This window comes from Papilio xuthus, unplaced genomic scaffold (assembly GCF_000836235.2).
Source record: "Papilio xuthus unplaced genomic scaffold, Pxut_1.1 DF826961.1, whole genome shotgun sequence".
Taxonomy (NCBI): Eukaryota; Metazoa; Arthropoda; class Insecta; order Lepidoptera; family Papilionidae; genus Papilio; species Papilio xuthus.
In genome coordinates, this window is record NW_013531688.1 from 4,145,294 (window position 1) to 4,163,841 (window position 18,548).

The 18,548-nt window shown below is 30.1% G+C and overlaps 4 protein-coding genes across 6 annotated transcripts; 2 read left to right on the forward strand and 2 right to left on the reverse strand.

Annotated features, from left to right (window-relative positions):
* Nucleotides 1–9: 9 nt before the first annotated feature.
* Nucleotides 10–6,074, reverse strand: Gnpnat (glucosamine 6-phosphate N-acetyltransferase). Its single transcript, XM_013315410.1, has 7 exons — nucleotides 5,809–6,074; nucleotides 5,078–5,297; nucleotides 3,495–3,622; nucleotides 3,313–3,374; nucleotides 3,033–3,173; nucleotides 2,895–2,951; nucleotides 10–1,080 (listed from the first exon to the last, which is right to left on the reverse strand). The coding sequence occupies exons 1-6, from the start codon at nucleotides 5,833–5,835 to the stop codon at nucleotides 2,933–2,935; spliced, it is 597 nt and encodes a 198-aa protein (XP_013170864.1). The 5' UTR covers nucleotides 5,836–6,074; the 3' UTR covers nucleotides 10–1,080; nucleotides 2,895–2,932.
* Nucleotides 6,075–6,213: 139 nt separating this feature from the next.
* Nucleotides 6,214–8,410, forward strand: CIA30 (complex I intermediate-associated protein 30). The gene is made up of 5 exons (XM_013315409.1): nucleotides 6,214–6,883; nucleotides 7,065–7,282; nucleotides 7,646–7,831; nucleotides 8,081–8,225; nucleotides 8,299–8,410. The coding sequence occupies exons 1-5, from the start codon at nucleotides 6,586–6,588 to the stop codon at nucleotides 8,376–8,378; spliced, it is 927 nt and encodes a 308-aa protein (XP_013170863.1). The 5' UTR covers nucleotides 6,214–6,585; the 3' UTR covers nucleotides 8,379–8,410.
* A 688-nt stretch (nucleotides 8,411–9,098) lies between these two features.
* LOC106120270 (transforming acidic coiled-coil-containing protein 3) lies at nucleotides 9,099–14,157 on the forward strand. 2 transcript variants are annotated; one of them, XM_013315570.1, is made up of 3 exons: nucleotides 9,099–9,472; nucleotides 9,589–10,612; nucleotides 13,389–14,157. In XM_013315570.1, the coding sequence occupies exons 2-3, from the start codon at nucleotides 9,656–9,658 to the stop codon at nucleotides 13,389–13,391; spliced, it is 960 nt and encodes a 319-aa protein (XP_013171024.1). In that variant the 5' UTR covers nucleotides 9,099–9,472; nucleotides 9,589–9,655; the 3' UTR covers nucleotides 13,392–14,157. The 2 variants fall into 2 exon arrangements, with proteins under 2 accessions (XP_013171024.1, XP_013171023.1); XM_013315569.1 differs by lacking the exon at nucleotides 13,389–14,157 and having other exon boundaries at nucleotides 9,104–9,472; nucleotides 9,589–10,978.
* Nucleotides 14,158–14,205: 48 nt separating this feature from the next.
* Nucleotides 14,206–18,475, reverse strand: CLS (cardiolipin synthase). 2 transcript variants are annotated; one of them, XM_013315724.1, is made up of 6 exons: nucleotides 18,354–18,475; nucleotides 17,876–18,268; nucleotides 17,660–17,797; nucleotides 17,017–17,232; nucleotides 14,839–14,934; nucleotides 14,206–14,392 (listed from the first exon to the last, which is right to left on the reverse strand). In XM_013315724.1, the coding sequence occupies exons 1-6, from the start codon at nucleotides 18,372–18,374 to the stop codon at nucleotides 14,240–14,242; spliced, it is 1,017 nt and encodes a 338-aa protein (XP_013171178.1). In that variant the 5' UTR covers nucleotides 18,375–18,475; the 3' UTR covers nucleotides 14,206–14,239. The 2 variants fall into 2 exon arrangements, with proteins under 2 accessions (XP_013171178.1, XP_013171177.1); XM_013315723.1 differs by having other exon boundaries at nucleotides 17,876–18,475.
* Between the last annotated feature and the right edge of the window lie 73 nt (nucleotides 18,476–18,548).

The window sequence follows — 18,548 nt, forward strand, 5'->3', positions numbered from 1 at the left end:
GCTTCTATATGGCGTCGTCGTTTTTGCCGCCATTTTATAAATTTGATTAATGTCTTTTGACATCAATATTTCAAGCACTAACATTGGGAGCGGGTAATAAAGGTAAGTATTGGAAAGAGTTTTATGATTGGTGGATCAATGTCACTGACCTCTATAATTGGACTGGCTATAAGACTAAGTATTTTGTGCCTATTTGATTTTCACCATTTTATCGCTAATGGTATTGGTTGGAAGCCGTGGTAATCACAAGTGCGTTTGAACCGTAAGAAAGCAAAAGCTATCATTTCCAACCAATCGCTCAACCATTTATAGCGAGCGATTTGAGTTTTCCGTTACAATTTAAAATCATTCTTTTATATTTGCAATCATTGTTGTATGTCATTTACAACAGGCCAGTACTTTTACATATTTATCAATATCGATTTTTAAAAAAAACATTTATCTAGCTTTAAAACATCGGACCCTACTTCTTTATTTGACCTTTTTATGTAACTATATAGATATTTGATAGCTCAAGGGGATTCAAATTCTTTTACGATTCGCTCGCTCCCTTTCCATTGTAAATGAGAATGCCTTACGATGAAACAAAAAGTCTTCGCGCACTCGCGAAAAGTTGCACTAACAATTCCATTTTATACAAAACAATAAAAAAAAACTAGACAATTTCAAAGACTTTAATACACGGACATTGAATCTGATCTGAAATAACAGCCTTAACGTTTTGATGCAAAGTGAACGGATTATTGTGCTTATGAATACTTAAGGTAAGTTAAGGTTAAAAGTTTTTTCGTAATCTCCCTTCTTGATTAAAGTAAAAATTTCTTATGAAAGAATAACACCAATTTATTGTCAAAATCAACGCTAGCGAATTAAAAACTTGACATTAAATCGTCTTCAGAAGTAAAACCTCTTTATAATATTACAAAAATTTATTAAATAATAATTCATCATTGAACATATCAAAAGCGATTATTTATCATTGATTATATCCAATCATCTTATCAAACTGATTATATCAAGATTGATGCAATTGTCGTGTTTCGTTCCATTTATTATTCCGTATCATTCGAAGACAAATATCTGAAAAATAACTTTTATTAAATTTCTCGTAACACGATTAAATATTTTTCATATTGACCAGTAACTATTCATTTTATTTTTAAAAGTATTCATTTCGAAATTTAAAATAATAAATCAATAAAAACATTCTGTATTGTCTTGATAACTTAGAAGCTAATTAAATTAAAAAAATAAAACGTGTAATAAAAAAAGTAATAGCCAGAACTGAGATATTTGTAATTAATTAAACTTAACTTTTTAGTATAATTCGTCCCAAAAAAAAAAAATTTTTATTCTGCAATCCCTTATAAGATTTATAAGCCTCCAAAAATTATATTTTTCTTTTTTAAAATCCGAAATAGCACTTTTACATACCATTCCTCTTTATAAGAAAAAAAAAACGATTTATGTGAATTTAATTTGCCCAAATTTTGTATTTTATCGAAGAGAATTATTATAAGTAAATAGGTGTGAATTTTTAAATGTTGCAAAATGTACTGGAAAAGGTAAAATTACAAATATGACAAATTGATATTAAAATTGATATTTGCGAAAAAGATAATTTTAATTTACTTTTTCCAGTGAGATGCATGTGTTTGATATTGTATTGAATGTGTCGTAAGCGAAATTCTTATTCTACGCGCTAATTACGAAAATTTACACTTCTGTAAATAAAAGCGAAAAAAAAAACAAATTCTTTTATTCGACAAACCCTTTAAGATTTCTATTTTTAAAAAGCCCGTCAAAATCTCATTGAAGTATTGTTAATTTTTGGGTTAAAAATACGATCTTCTGGCATTGTCAAAAAAATGTAAAATCTTTATTAACATCCTGTCTTTCCTAAATCTATAAAAAGATGTATATTGTATCTATCGGTTTCATAATAATCCTTTAATTCTTAAAAAAGGTAGTCATGAAAATATATTTATGAAATGAAACAAACAAATAAAGCGAAATCTTTTAATAGCAAAATAGTATGAAGGTTAGTAACAAAATGTTTTAATAACAAAATAAAAACTTAATATTAGTATTACATAATGAAGACTACAACTAAAATAGTAATGAAAAAAAACTAAATGACAAGCAATGGCAACATAATATTTTAATGTGGCAACACTTCTCATGGTTACAACACTTATTAGTTTTGTAGTTTGAGCGAAAAAAAAAAGGCATCTCTTATGTGCTAAGGCATCCAAAATCAATTTAACACCCCATAAATAATAGTGTTCGCCGAATAATTTCTTTGCGATGAAATTATTCTGTTATATTTTTACAATGTTGGCCAACAACTTTATTGATGGATAGAAAAATTGACCCCGCGACTGTAATTACATTCACAACAAAGCAGGAAACGCAACAAACGTTAACAGGAAATGAAGCAGAGCTTTTAGAATTCATTCTTAATTGCTAAACAATCAATAATGAAATAAAGCAATTCTTGCTTTTAATTATTTCAACAACTTCGCAATATTATCAGAACTTTCACATTTATATTTTTTTCAAGAAATTAAAAATGTTCCTAACCAAAAATAATAAATCACTTTATGGTAAATTAAGTACAAAACGGAACGTCATCTTGTATTTGATATATTTCAAAGCTGTTGTAATATGAAAATTTTACAAGCACATGTATCATACTGATAAAATACATTGAGTGAAAAAAAAGCGAAAGTGTGATATGATAACGACCGCGAGTTCGCACTGCCGAAACATTCACATAAAACATTATATCAGAGACCCAGGTTTTGTCACTAAGTTTTTATTAGAATGTTTCGTCAGTGTAAACAGACAAAGTATAACGTTGTTGCGAGCTGCTCGGCTGTGTTGTAACTTACAGTTTAGAGCGCAGGTCAGACGCCCCAGCGGCTAATTGTCAGGAGGGATCATCAAATCTGAAACAAATATTCAGAGTTAACTAAATTTCGTAACCATGGGAAAAAAAAACATGAAAATAGTAACCGACTTCTGCATACCTCATGTTCATGGCGTTAGAGTTTCCAGGCTCGAGCTTGTACCCGAGTGTCTCATAGAACTTGATCAGCTTGTCCTTGCAGTCAAGTGACATTTTGTAACATCCCAACTCCTGGGCCAGTAGTGATACTGTCACTACTATTCTGTAAATAAAGTTTACATAAAGCACTCATCTTTAGTATAGGTTTCCACTACCATGATATTTGATACATCATATTGCAGTATTAAGCATCATAGTAGTGGAAATCCACTACTATACTACTACATACATATACTACTTACAATTTGCCTAATTGTTGGCCTCTATATGTATCATTTACTACAACATCTTCTAAGCGTCCACGCTGAAATAAAAAAAAATATATTCATCAAATGTTATTATACTAAAAACATATATGCTCTATGCAGCAACTATTCCGATTCAAATATAAGATTAAGTATTTATTATAATGTAATTTACTCACAAGTGAGCAGTTATGAATAAATTTCTGTTCCACTGTCAGTGTAGCAGCTCCTATGATCTTTGATGAACGCGTGTCCTCAATCACCGTAACATAGTAGCCACCCGACATCTTCATTTGTGTGAATCGTTCTGAAATAATATAGATCATATAAATATCATAAAACATAAAACAAAATAGTTATAAAACAATATAAACTATGTTGTATTATTTAAAATCTTAAGTTTTAGTGAATTATATAATATCCTATTGCAAATTTTGTCACATTTCAAGGTCATTAAGTCAATATTTTACCTGACCTTAAACAGTAAAACCATTTATTATTGAGTTCAACATTTTTCTAATATAGTAAATTATAAGAAATATTATTGTAAATATACATAATCTCTATAAAAATATTGTTATGTTATATCTTTTGACAATATGATAGATAAACTCAGGTGACTTGGTGGGTACTATATTCTACCTATAGTAAGTACTCTATTCTTTATATTGTAAACATCATATGTTGGCTGTAGCCTAACCAAAAACGTAAAAAATCCTATCTTCATTGGGTCCTTTATTATATCGCATTCTAATGGTCAAAGAAAGTAGTTACACATTTTTTCACAATATGGCACATTATAGGTACAACAATAGATTAACAAAACAATAGATAGAGAACAAACAATAGATTATTCATAAATTCACTATCATAATACTTAATAATTATCTACAGTATATCAGTGTCACTTTAAAACATGATACTTCAATTAAAAAACAATTAGTAAACATACTGAAGTACAAATGTTGAAAAATATCCAACGAAATATATGAAGCTTAGAATTAAACATATAAGTGCTAGGTATGCCTTTAAACAATGAACAATTGAAACATTATTTATGAAATGAAAAAAAAAAGAATTTACGATGGAAACAACGTTTTTAAGTATATGTTTTACTATAAATAAATAGTCTATAGCAAAAGTAATATAGACCAATAATAAAATCAATGTACTGAATGAAACAAAAGGTAGGTTAGAAAAAAATATATAAAGTGCAAAATGCCATTGAAATAGTGACCAGGAAGGCAGAAATAATTTAAGGCTGTTGTAAAACTTGTCGCATTTATTTAAGGTCACGTATCAACACCGTCAAAGGCCAACATTCCATATTACAAACTGGTTTACCTATCGAATTGTAGTAGGCTTATCAGACCATAACTTTGGTTTCATTGCTTTTATGTGTAATGTTATAATTAGACTTATTTTAAAGCAGTAAAAGGTTTTCTAATTAGCATTTAAATGATATATTTACTTTTTTTTCTTATCTTTATAAACTTTATATTTTAGACAGAATCAACATATCAAAAAAGCATAACATTGCAAATTTAATATTTAGCTTTTTTTTTAAAAAATAATCCAAATACCTACTGCCCTCATCACAATCAATTTGTAGCTTTAACAATTTTCTATAGCAGAAACAGAAATAAAAATGTATTTTAACACTAGAGAGTCATAGTTAATCTACTAGTAAAATTGTAGGTACTAATAGTTACTAAAGTACAAGGTTGAATTTACCATTGACAAAAAAACACTAGCAACTTACCATCAAACTGTTTCCTTGTGATGTTTCCAGTACTTGTCAGTTGGTTGAGCAACTGCAAGAAGCCTTTATCAAAATCCGCTCGCTGTAACGGTCTCACAACCATCCATTCCGCACCAGGGTTTGCGGCACTTATTTTTGGTTTGAAAACAGCTGGACTCTTACTGAAATCCAACTTCTGCAGTATATCGGAATTGTAAAGATATTCAGACATATTCCGGTCCTGAAATACAGTGTGTTGTAAAATAAAAATTGTAAAACAAAGTAATGATTTAAAATTTATTTTAAAATATACATTCATATTAAATTGAGGAGTAAAAGGTTAGCATGGTTTGGACATGTTATGCGGAGGGATGATGATGATATAAGCACTGACATAAAAATAATAAGATTGAATGGGGATGGCAACAAAGGTAGAGGAAACCCTAATAAGTATGGTATGTCTGTGTGAAAGAGGATATGCATAGGAAGGGGGTAGATTCAGATATGACGGCTGTTAGAGATATATAGATGAGTAGTACATACTGAACCAACCCTCCATAGGAATAAGAGCAGGTTGATGATGATATTCATATTACTATTAACCTTAGTCCAGAATTACTTAAAATTAAAACCATAAATGGTGAATAACTTAACGTAAAGTAAATTGAATGCATAGCATTGTAAAACTGAGATTTTTCAAGATATCTATAAATTTTACTTTTAATTTTACTATAAATTATAGAAAATATTACCTGAGCGATATGCGTTTGCATACCCATTTTGAATAATTTTTATCGCCTGTTCAATTTTTTATAAATATACCTTTATTAACATAATTCAAATAATAAACTTCAAACGCGAGAAGCGTTTAAGCCTCTCGTTTTAATATGTAACTCAAAAGTACGTGGCATAATATAATGTCCACTTTTGTTTAACTTGAATATGACTGTAAGCTATTGGTTGACTAAAGTAAATATTTAAATTTCCATAACTTGTATTGGTCAACGACGAACGAAAGTGAAAGTAACAATCACCACAACACTAGTTCCATTTATCAAATAGCCTACACAATTTGGTGTGTTATTGTCAATGTCAATCAAATTCACGTTCCTGACAACCTGACAAGCGTCAAACGTCGGCGTTTGTCATCTTTTAAGATCTTTTATATACACTTGTCTTTTTAAATGATTTCAAAAATGTTGATAAATGATGCACAAATACAAAATAGGAATATATTCTTATGCTTATATTAAAAACGTAAAATAAGGTTTTTAAAAATTACAAGAAATTTAGAAAAAAATTACCAGCCGAGAAGAGCAACACTGATCAGATAAACGTCAAAGTTTGTTTTTTAAATTTCTCGATTGAGGTTATAATTTTTAAGAGAAATAAATCATATTGATTTAATTTATTAAAAACGAATTAATACCACGTTTAATTTAGAGTACAAAATGAAATAATTCTCACGTATACAACATTGCAAAAGTGTTTAAAGGAAGTGGAACCTTATTTTGTTTAATTACGGCAAAATGTCGATAATATTTAACAAAACATTAAAAACTGTGATTTATTTTCGACATTATTCAGTATTATGTAAAAGATTAGATAATAGTCCGTTATTAAGTTGCTTTGCACAGTCTTTCATACCGGTAAACCGTAGTTTGTTTTGGGAAAAAGAAAGAAAAGGTGGCTATCGAAGCCAGGAAAATGTCTCTTACATTGAACATATGAAAAATGGTTATAAAGAACTTAAAGTCGAACTAAAGCTGTTTGCTAAAGAAATGAAAGAATTTTTAGAAGCTGATCCACTGTTAATAGCAAGACCAGGTAGGTATAAAAACTAATAATAAATAAGGACGCTATCCCTTTTTTACTAATGAATTTAACTGACTAATATTCACTGAATTCTAAGATTTAGACAATCAAATGAATAGTTTGTAATTAATACTGTGTAGCTTGAAAACAGAGGCAGATGTAGTGTCAGTACTATATTATTTAAAGTTTTCAGGTGAAACTGATCTACTTTGGTGTTTTAATGAACCTACTGTATTAGATAATTTTGTAACAACATGTGACAGTGACCACAATGAAGGTTTTAGTACCTGCCACTTTGACATGAGTCCTGCTGGAAGGGCTAATTTTCATGGTTATTTAGATACCAGAGTACCTAAAGATGGAAGAATAAAAAAAGCTGGATATTGTGCTATAAGATCCAAGAGAGTAAGGGTATGTAAAATTTACACATTTTAATTCATGCAAACTAAATAAAAAAGTCAAATATCAGTAATGACATGTATCAATTTCCATATATAACTAGCTGTCGCACGCAACTCTGTCCGCATGTAATTAAAATAAATATATTAGTCTATGTGATCTTCCAGACTATATTCTACATCTATGCCAAGTTTCAGCGAGATCTATTCAGTCATATATATGAAAAAAAGAAAAGGGCTGTTTTAGGGTTCTCCTGGCAATTATTTGAATTTTTCTCACCATTCAGCCATTCTTGAGTTTTAGCGAGACTACAGAACAGCAATTTATTTTTATATATATAGTTTTACAGAAAGGTAAAAAGATTTGATATTACAGAAATCTTTTAAAAGGGGTAGTACATATAATTGGAGCCTGTATAACACATTAGTCCTGAAAGTTAGAGGTGATGGCAGATCCTACTTACTAAACATATCCTGTGAAGGTTACTATGATATAACATGGAATGATATATATCATTATGTATTGTACACACGAGGTGGACCTTATTGGCAAATTGCTAAGGTATGTAAAAGCGGTCAACAGAATATGTAACATAGCATCAGCTAGTTCTAAACTAAATATACCAAAGCTTTGGACAGCTACTAAGACTATTGTTTATGGTAACTACCATATTGCGAAAACCATTATGTAATCTTTTTATATACAATTTGAAAAAATATGTATGTATTTATATTTGACATACTGATATATGACACTATAATTGGCCAATTTTTGAATGGACATATTTTAGGAATTGAAAATAAATTTCAGATACCATTTTCAAAGTTTGTATTGGGATCAAAAGGTAGACTACAAGACAGGCAAAGCAGAATGAGATTTGACAAAGTGACACACTTTGGTGTATCATGTGGAGATAAAATAAATGGTCCATTCAATCTAGAAATTGAATATGTTGGTAAGAAAATACATCATGTATTATAATGGCGAAATGTTATTATATTTAATTCAATATTTTTTCCTTATTTCAGGTTTAGAGTTTGACCCAACTCACGAAGAAGAGTTTGCTTATGAAATGTACAAAACTGATAAGTACATAGTAGGAGTTTAATAGGAAAATTATGTGAAAATTGTTAATTTTAGTATTTTATTATTAAGTGTAATAAATATAACATTTTATAATTGTTACAAATAGTTTTTTTATCATTTTTCATATATTTTGCTAATTTTCCAGATTTTAATTATAATAGCATTTAGCAAGCCAATAACTTATTACCCGACTGACAAGAGACATATTTATCTCGCGCGTATGTAAGATTGTTTCTAAGTACGATATGTGCATATGTGAGTTTGTATGTATGTAAATTCCATTATGACTGCATAGAGTCTAAACGACTGAACCGATTATGACTATTGAAGTGTGATTAAATTTTGTCTCCTGCGTAGTGTCATAGTTTATTTTAAACAGGCACATAACACGTGTAGTGAATATCATAAATAAAACTATTAATTAGTGAAAAAGTTTTAATCTCACTCGCGATAACTTTCCAAAATAAGAAAGTGTTACGTATAACTTTACAGTAATGAAATTTAAATGTACATTATGTAAAACAAATTTAAATCTTTATTGTGCAGCCACTAGATGGCGCAATTTCACCCAATCGAGTCGTAATCAGTCGTGATTTTTTGTTTACGTAGGATATTTTATTCACATATAAAAATACGTTGTTTTGTGCGTTATTTTGTTGTATAACAACAGCTGAATTGAGTAACTTACAGATTTTTTACATCTGTGGTATTGCAGTCACTCTTGATCAAGCTGACGTCTATTGTGAGCAAAAGGCAGTTAAATACTTTACATTTATCTGTGGTTGTTTAATTTGGTCTTTGCCGTTTGAGTCTATAAGAATCTGTAATCTGTTTAAAATAAACTTCCATCTATGGACTGGACTGATGTCATCCATCCGATGAAAAATTAATTAGAATTTTAATAACCAATAGCGTTAAAAGTGATACAACGAGCGTTATTGTTTTATCAAAATCTATATTAATTGCTCCAGAGTGTGGATATTTCATGCAGTTTTGTGTAAACGGAATATTATAAATTTTCTTTGTATTCATTCAGTGCAATAATACTTTTAATTTAGTCCATTTTAATGCGTGGGATGTTTACGATTTCATAATTTAAGTCTATATCTGTCAACAGTAAGTACAGTTACATGTTTTTATCGCCTAATAAATTTTATTTATTGAATGATAATATTTCACTATGCTGCGCTGCCCTTGACGTCGAAGTCGTTAATTTACTTTTTTAATTTCAGGAGACGATGTCTCCACAGACTATCCAAAAACAGTAGTATTTGGAAATAGTTAATAATATATTGTACGATGTCAAGTACAGAGCAAAATATATTGAACTCAATGCAACAATTGTCTGTGCAACCAAGTAACAGTGCCCCTCCTGAGAAACCAACTCAAGTTGTCACTCCAGCAATTAACAGAAGCCAACCATCGGCATCTAAAATTGCATCGGTCAAATCGAGTGCAGTATCACCAGCTATTGCGACTATTGATCGCCTTTTGAGCTTAGGTACAACACCTCCGCCACCTCCTGTATTAACCAGGCCTGCAGACATGGACCCCCACACTATGGAGCAGCTACGAGCTGTTAAAGAAATGTTAGCAGCTCAAGAGGAAGAAGCTCAAAGCTTAAGAGATATTAATAGGGAAATGCGAAGCCGATTGGAGGAATGTGAAACAAAGATTAAAAAATTAACTGAACTCAACGAAGAATATGCGGAGAAAGAGAAGGGCCTATCACAACGTGTAGCAGAGAAAGTACGAAATAATAAACAAATGAGCATTGTCATGGAGGAGTATGAGCGTACCATTTCATCTCTCATAGGTGAAAAAGATACGGAAACAAAAAGATGGGCAGAGGAAAGAGCAACATTACTTAGAGAGAGAGATGAGGCAGCTGCTCATTTAGCTTCAATGGAGCATGCTTTTAATGATGTTCACACTAAATATGAGAGATGTAAGGTTATAATACAAGATTACAAAACAAATGAAGTAGCACTGAAGAGAACTGTAGAGGAGAACAATGACGCTATACAGAAATTGGAAGCTCGATACGAAGCATTAAGACAGCATGCGATGCAACAATTGAACAAAGCCAATGCTGAGCTTGACTCAGTAAAGAAGTTCCATCAGGCCGAGATCCTTAAATTGAATGCTATGCTCAAAAAGAGTGAAGTACACGCTTCTTCATTGCAGGAATCTCTAGCACAGAAAATCAAAGACAACGAGGAACTTACTGCAATTTGTGATGAGTTAATTAACAAGGTTGGTTAACTAATGAGTTATTACATTTTCATTTATCTTACATGCATTTGTAACTGCATGCTAAATATTAGACTAACAATTATTACATTACAAAAGCAAGTTAACAATGCTTATTTACTTACATAGAGGATAATACTGTCGAATTTGTTTCATGCTCTATTATATATTTATTTATCACATATGCAATAAATCATATCAATGATTTTATTGTACAATTGTGTAATTTTAAATAGTTTAAGTTTTTATACTGAGACATTTGTTAACTTCATATTGTTGATTTACCATTGGTGCTTAACTTAAAGTAAATTATCCATAATAAGTATTATATACCATTGGTTATATTAATATATGATTCCGTAAAAATTTTTTGTTAGTTTAACTCCATTTATTTTCTAAATCAAGTATCGAGTAAATTAACATTTACATAATATTGTCCAGTAAAATAGTTTATTTTTAAACAATATGCTTAAGTGTATCAATTTTGTGCGTAAGACTGTCCGACTGCACCCATGCTAGAAAATAAATATTAGTAGAGTACACATTTTGTTAAGAGCTCCTAAACACTAGCTGCCATAATAATTATGTTTTGAAATTTTTGTTTGTGTAAAAATAATAGGATAGTATATGTATTTTTTTACATTTATTTTGTGTTTTGTGAATATATTGTGACTCTAAACTCTATTAGATTTAGTTGAGAGTGAAGCAATACGTAACATTTGGCAGAATTAGACATTACTGTTATGCCAAAACTATTTTAACATATTAAAAAAGAATACTACGCTTGAAAAATGGAAATTCCTTTTCTTCTATCAATTCAAGATCTCTTGTTTAAAAAGTATTATAATTGGTTTATTTCTTTATATATTTTTCATCTTTATAAATATCTATTCAATACAGTTTGAAAATTTCATCTCCATAAAGTAGTATAAAAATTTACAAACAATTGTTTTAGCGAAAAATAACAATATCTTATAAAATCAATTTTAATTAAATAAACCTAAACAATATCAGGAACGTAAATTGTTTATATTCTTCTAGTCTGCACAATAGCTAAGCCATTTTGAACTGTTTCTTAAACAAATAGATCAAATTGTTTTCATTTCTAATTTCATATAAGGTTTTTTATCCATCAACAGAGTATATTACCTTTTTTAGTTCTTTTTTATTGAATGCATATATACCAAAAATGATACATAGTTGACAATGTCTGATTAATAATTAAATTAATTAATAATATAATTTATTGACAAAATTAAGTGAGCATCTAGTGTATGTGTGCCTTTACAGAGATTAACCTTCACCATCCATTTAGTCCATTATGTAATGATTAAATAATTGCGTACTTTTCACCATAGATATATAAACTATAGATGGAGTGTTTCCTACAGGATTGACGTTTAATCGAGAGTCGATTTACCAAATGTCATTTTATGTTGTAAATGACAACGCTGAGGAAATTTACCCCAGAAAGGCCTCAAAAAGCTTTTCTTTGTCTCACTTTTGTGCTCCTGATTATATGTCTATAGATTATGTATCTATACATTCACATTTACAAATGTAATGTTTACTAGTTGATAAATCTAGATGTAACATTTAGTGTCCAGTGTGTAACGCCAGTAAAATAATACCCATAAAAAGAAAATAAAAAGATCTCGTAAATAATTTCCTAAACTTGTATAACTGGATTGTTCTGCTGAATACAGCATTAAATCTGCAATGTATTGCACTGTGATTATATTTTTGTATTAAACGAATTGGTTATTCATCACTGATCTCTATAAATGGATAGACGATTGCTTGAAAATGACAACTTTGTCTTTGTTCCGATTTAAATGCGCCTCTAGATTTTATATGTCAGTTAAACCTATCTGTAATATTCGAATCCACACCAACGCTACAAACCGCTACCATCAGCGGAAAAATGGCGAATATCAAATAGGCACAAAATAATATATCTTATAGCCAGTCCATTTATAGAGGTTTGTAATATTCAGCCATATTTCGTGTTTTTTTAAACAATTCGCTCCGTTTCTTTAATATCTTTATCATCACGCAAAATTATTTATACAATATGTTTAACATTCCACATAAAACATTATTTTTTATAGTTTTTTATCATGAAATTCCTTGTCATTTGAAATTTTTCACATTTATCTATTGAAGAAAGCATATTAGTTTGAAATGTAATTCATATTTCTTTTTAATCAGCCCAATAATTAGTAAATCTTTTGTATTGTGTTATCGAACTTTCATTACTTTAAGTGTAATTTTGTATCATATTCATGTTTTTTTTTTTATGATTTCGATATTTTGTACGTAAATGTTTATTCATGTGAATAGAATGAGGAAATAAATTGATCAATATTTTGTATCTATATTTATTACTTCCCTTTTATATGCATGATGTAGTTATCTCATTTATTGTTCCTCATTAATATAGTAAGTAGAATATTGCCTTAACACTCTCAGTGCCACTACTTTTACTTATTGAAGTCAGTAGCATTGAATGTGTTAAAATTCGTAAGTAACTTATTCTTTTGAGTTCTAAAACAAAAAAGTAGTTACGAAATGAAATTGTCGAATTAAATCAAACAATGAAATTGTATCAGCAGTAATATTTATCGGTGATGATCTGCCCTTACTTACTTTCGAACATACGATTTCTTATTTCTTAGTAATAAAGTCTAATATTATACTTTGATATTGCATTATTTCCATTTCAAAAAGTAAATAAAAAATAATTCTTTTATTAAATGGAAACTATTTAATTTTATAGTAATGATGGCAACGACCTCGAAGGATATTCTTAGATCGTAAGGAAAATCCAGACGCAGCCCAGGAAATGAAACGCATCCTAGTATTTATATAAATATACTATCGAGTTTATTTAAAACTTATATAAGTATGCCTAAGTATAGCTGGCTACTTTATTATCAACCTATCAACTAGCTTTAATACGTATTTACAATTCTTGATTATGAAATTGTAATAATTATCTTGTATTTGATAAGATATAGTTATCCTTTTATTTTAATTAGATAACCTTACTTGTAAAAGATATACAATGCTAAAAATAGAAATTGTCCACAAGTCTGTAAAGCTCTTGACTACAGGGGGTTAGAAAAAGTGCATTCCCTCCGAAGCGATTCTATAACGAACTTCAAAAATGTATGGAACTGACAATAATTTTCGATAAGTCACGTGATTGTCGCGCGTCAGTTCCATACATTTTTGAAGTTTGCTATGGAAATGTTTTCACTAATAATCCTAAAATTAATGTTTCCTTTTACCTTAATACAAAGAAATTATGATTTTATTAAGAAATGCTTTACCAAAATATCAAAAGTGAAAAAAGGGTCATTGTAGCAATTTTTAGTTAATGATAACTAAATTTTAAATTCATACTCTAAGCTACTAGGTCATTTTCGTTAAGATGTAGCGGGAATTGGTTTCTAGGCCGAGAAGTAACCTCTGTAATGCAATGACTCATTCAGGACAACATTTATGTCTATATATAGGTATCAATGTACGCGAACAACCTTGTTACGAAACTTTGAAATAAATAAAAAAAAGTATTTAATTAATTGGATTTATTTACACTTTTTATACATATGTTAACTTCATATTTTATAACTTTTTCTTTAGTATTTTATAAGTATCTTTGCTAATAAGATAGCTTAGAGCTGATACAACTGTAGACGCGGCTGTGACTCCGCAGAGTACTTGTAACGCGGGATGATGAACGTAATCAAACACGGGCGAAGCAAGGGTGGTACCAACCTGAAAAAGAACACATTCTTATTCAACAAATGAAAAAAAACCAGACGGATTCGCGCAGATCAGCACATCATAGTTGCACCTCAAAGATGAACCGTGGATGTCAAAGTTACATTGCGAAGGAACCTGTCCGGTGTATAATGTGAGATTGTGCAGTGCACGAATATCGGGGAACTTTCTTTCTTTATGGAAAAAAACTAAAGTCATTTAACCCTATATACGGTCTAGTCAACGATGTTAAAACTCAGGCCTGTAACACAGGAGCAGTCAAGGATTACGTGTTTCTATTTGGCGTGGTGCTGATACTACTGTTTCGCCTTTTCATTCAACATTGTAGCTGTTGCGAGTCTTATCAAATGTGTATAGTTTAAACTCGAGGCATCTGACTCATAGCTCTTAGATATGCATTCATCGTGACTTAATCGTTGATTAATATTTGAGTTGTTTACCAATAATAGCTGTATTGCTGTATTCACTTTGCTAATGAACGTGGGCGCAAGTTGTGCAGTGGCGTGCGTCACGTCGAAATATCTGCTCAAGGTTCTCTGAAACAATAGATTGCCTCATTATTGTCACTAATAATATTGTAAATATTTATATGTATTTGTTTTTGAGGAAAATAATTCAACTCATGATCATCCTATAATGCGAAGGTTACATGTTACATGTCAGGTTACAAAAACAAAACTAGATTTACGACTAATTGTTTCTTGGATCTTTTGGAAAACACAAGATGAAATTTTACGACCGTTTACAACATTTCGTTCTAAAACGATGTCACGGGTTTACGTTTTATTCACGCGTAGAAAGCCATTTTATTATATAATGTTTTTCCTTAAAATTCAGCTATAAATGATTACTTTTATCAAAATGCAATCTCTCGTTTAATTTAACGCGCACTATAAGCTGGTTACTTTCAGAATATTATGTAAAAGACGTCGAACGGGTTATTGCCAATATTTTGTCGTATTTAAAATTTTACGATTTCGTAATCGTCAAATAAACAGATAATTGCGAAATGATTTACTTCGATTGGGATCAATTATTACTTGTTCGTTCAACTTTTGCCCATAAAACATTTAGGTCAAAGATAAAATTTCTTACAGAATGTAATTAACTATTTTTAAGACAGTTATCGATAAAATCATAGCAAGAAGAAAACAGACACTTATCAACTGGGTATTTTCCTTCAACAGCTGTTAAAACTAACGTTCTTTGTTTAACATAAAACTATTTATGGCCATAACTATTTTCGGAAAATAGTTTCGTGTCAACATTAAAATGTTAAAAGATAGTCTATGGTTGAGGCTTCCTTCCGCGTCCGCATCGGGCTTACTATAAACACAAATCAATCAACTGTGTAACACTTTTACTTTTGTATAAAATCTTTCGACGACATATTTGATTGCTATTCTCGTCCAGTAAATTTGTAATATAGGTCAAGCGAGCATGAAACCGTTAACAAAAAATTGTATTGTTTTATTATTGTTATTAAAATTCTGAAATTAAATGTAGGGTTTAATCCTGTAGAGTTGTAGGAAATTAATGACATAGCAAATATTTTATTGCCAATTAAACAAAAGATTAAAAGTTGCATATCAATGAAAAAGGCAAAATACTTCGATACATTTTTTAACTCCCTTACAAAGCTATCGAAGGAAGACGTTAAAGGATACTAAAATAGCATGCGTACAAAAATGTACGAGAGACATACGCAGACCATGTGCAGACGTGACCTCATATTGTGCCAACTTCATACAATGACATACGTTAAACAACGACCTTGTATTAATTGGAATAACATTTCAATACGAAATTATACTTGAGATCAATAATTTTGCAATGAAATCTGTGTCATTTAAGGTTGTATATTACCTTAATAAAACTTTTTTAACTCTTAAGTTTATTTTATTATCTCTGTTTTTACAAAGACAACGAGAGGGACGACTATATGTTTGTCTCTGAGCAATTACAAACCTATTTTAGTATTAATGAGTTTCCATTTTACTAGTATTAAAATTTCGTCTACTTTTTCGTTGTATGGGCAGGTTGGCCAAAAACCCAAAATCGAAAGTGTACTGAGCTTTAAAATTATATTAAATAATTTAACAACGTTAAGTTCCAAGCTCATATAGATAATACTGCAGTATATCTGCATCTTTTAAAAAAGTTTTTATCCAAAATAGATAGAAAATATTCATTAATAGCCAACCTCCCCATTAAAGATGTATCGCTGTATGGCGTTTTGACGTTCGTCCATCCGTTTTAGTAAACAATTTATATTTTTATCCCGCTCAACGTTGAGACGCCAGATTGTGAACAACGCAACGATCGCGAGATGATACAGTGCCAGGGTGGGCGATGAGTTGGACGAGTCCGCGTTAACCTTAATCCTTATTATAATCTAATTCAGTTTAATCTATACAGTTAACCCATTTACAAGCTTACTTTTGATTCACATGTATGTGTTAAATACAAACAAAAGAGGAACAACTTACCATAAAAGAGTAATAAATATTGTTCTCAATACAATAAAAAGAAGTCGTAAAGTAGGAGGGGGGCAGAGATAGGAGCAATTGCCCTGTTGGGGCCCACAAAAAGATTAAAAAGAGTAGAATTTAACTTACAGGTGGTGGTAGACTTTTGTATCTGATCACAAAACCAGCTGCAACCAAAACCACATCTCTAGCAATTATAAGTAATGTCAATGAAAGTGGTATTAAGTCTTGCCATGTTAGACAAACAAATAGTGTTGCCACCAAAACTTTATCTGCCATTGGATCTAAAAATGATCCCATTTTTGACGATTGACTTTTCCATGTTCTTGCTATCCAACCATCAAGCTAAAATAAATTGTAATTATAAGTTCATTAAAAATGAAAAAAAAAACAGAAAGAAGTGATTAAATGAAAGTTCTTTACATTAATTTTTGCTCAGAATTAATTTATTATTAGAATTCAATGGAAATGAGGAATAGTAATAAATATATGTAAACAATTTTACAGATATGTTTGTATAACTGGCGCATTTGAAGCATCAAATTAATTTTGTATGAAGATTAATGTTGTACTTAATGGACGGTTGTCACAGTCTGGGATGGTAATAAATAATATCGGTCGGACTAAAAATATTTACCAATTTTAAAGAAAGAGGGATACTCAATATGTATTCTTTATGTCTTGGTTACAGTTAGTTGAGTTTACTGATGATTTAATTATTGTTTGAACATAAACCCTTGTCATGACTTTTAAGAATCAAAAGAATACTTACTAGATCTGTGACTCCAGCAAAAACTAACAAGCCCAAAGCTAAGTTATAGTTATTCTGGAGAATGACATACCCCAAGTATGGAGACATGGTAATCCTTGCGACACACAGGATGTTTGGTATTGTGAATACATTTTCCCTCTAAAAAAGTTATAAATTTACCTGAGTCCCACATAGTATATTATATAATAAAATCATAACATATTAATTTAGAAATACCTCTACAACTTCTTCGATTTTCTCCTTAACTTTAGCTTTAGTTTCTTGTAAATCTTTTATGATGTAGTCTTTTTTCACCTTTATTTTTTGTCCAGTAATTTCCTTTTGCTGTTTGATATCTTTAACCAGTTGAACACCTTTTTGTCGAATTCGGTGTTCAGTCTCTTTAATTTGTTCCTTTTTATGCTCAAATGCATCTTTGAACTCTACTGCCTTTTTTTCTAAATCTAAGAAGTGTTTTTTACTATCTGATGAATAAACGCATACGGCTGATGAAAGTGATATTTTGTATTTAACTGGATTATTTCTATTCCTGATTACTAATGTATGTACTTTTAGAGTACTATAAGTTTTATTAAAATAACCAACATGATTACGGCATAACGTTTGTACCTGTTTTATAATCCTAAAGTTAATGAGGTTCATCACAGAAATATTTATTACTTATTTATGAAAACTTATATTATAAAAGCCAAAACATTCGTAAAAACCTCCTCATTAACAATGTATTATTCTTGTTTGATTAACTTAAGTTTATTTATCAAACTTTATTTTTTCCCCCAACCCCCAAGTATGGTTTTTGTATTGACGTAAACGTAAATTGACACTGACGTACAGAGTATGACAAAAATGGACAGACAGGACAGTCGTGGTATTGTTGTGTACCTTTTCA

Bases quoted from the DNA above. Each gene is read 5' to 3' on its own strand.
- CLS (XM_013315723.1), bottom strand. From the start codon at position 18,301: ATGAACCTCATTAACTTTAGGATTATAAAACAGGTACAAACGTTATGC. The intron at 17,233-17,659 runs GTAAGTATTCTT...AATTTATTTTAG, and splicing joins TTGCTGGAGTCACAGATCTA to CTTGATGGTTGGATAGCAAG. The intron at 14,935-17,016 runs GTAAGTTAAATT...CTATTGTTTCAG, and splicing joins ACAAAAGTCTACCACCACCT to AGAACCTTGAGCAGATATTT.
- Gnpnat (XM_013315410.1), bottom strand. From the start codon at position 5,835: ATGGGTATGCAAACGCATATCGCTCAG. The intron at 3,623-5,077 runs GTAAGTTGCTAG...ATATTATTTCAG, and splicing joins CACAAGGAAACAGTTTGATG to AACGATTCACACAAATGAAG. The intron at 3,174-3,312 runs GTAAGTAGTATA...CTTTATTTACAG, and splicing joins GGCCAACAATTAGGCAAATT to AATAGTAGTGACAGTATCAC.
- CIA30 (XM_013315409.1), top strand. From the start codon at position 6,586: ATGTCGATAATATTTAACAAAACATTAAAAACTGTGATTTATTTTCGA. The intron at 7,832-8,080 runs GTATGTAAAAGC...AATAAATTTCAG, and splicing joins CTTATTGGCAAATTGCTAAG to ATACCATTTTCAAAGTTTGT. The intron at 8,226-8,298 runs GTAAGAAAATAC...TCCTTATTTCAG, and splicing joins TCTAGAAATTGAATATGTTG to GTTTAGAGTTTGACCCAACT.
- LOC106120270 (XM_013315569.1), top strand. From the start codon at position 9,656: ATGTCAAGTACAGAGCAAAATATATTGAACTCAATGCAACAATTGTCT.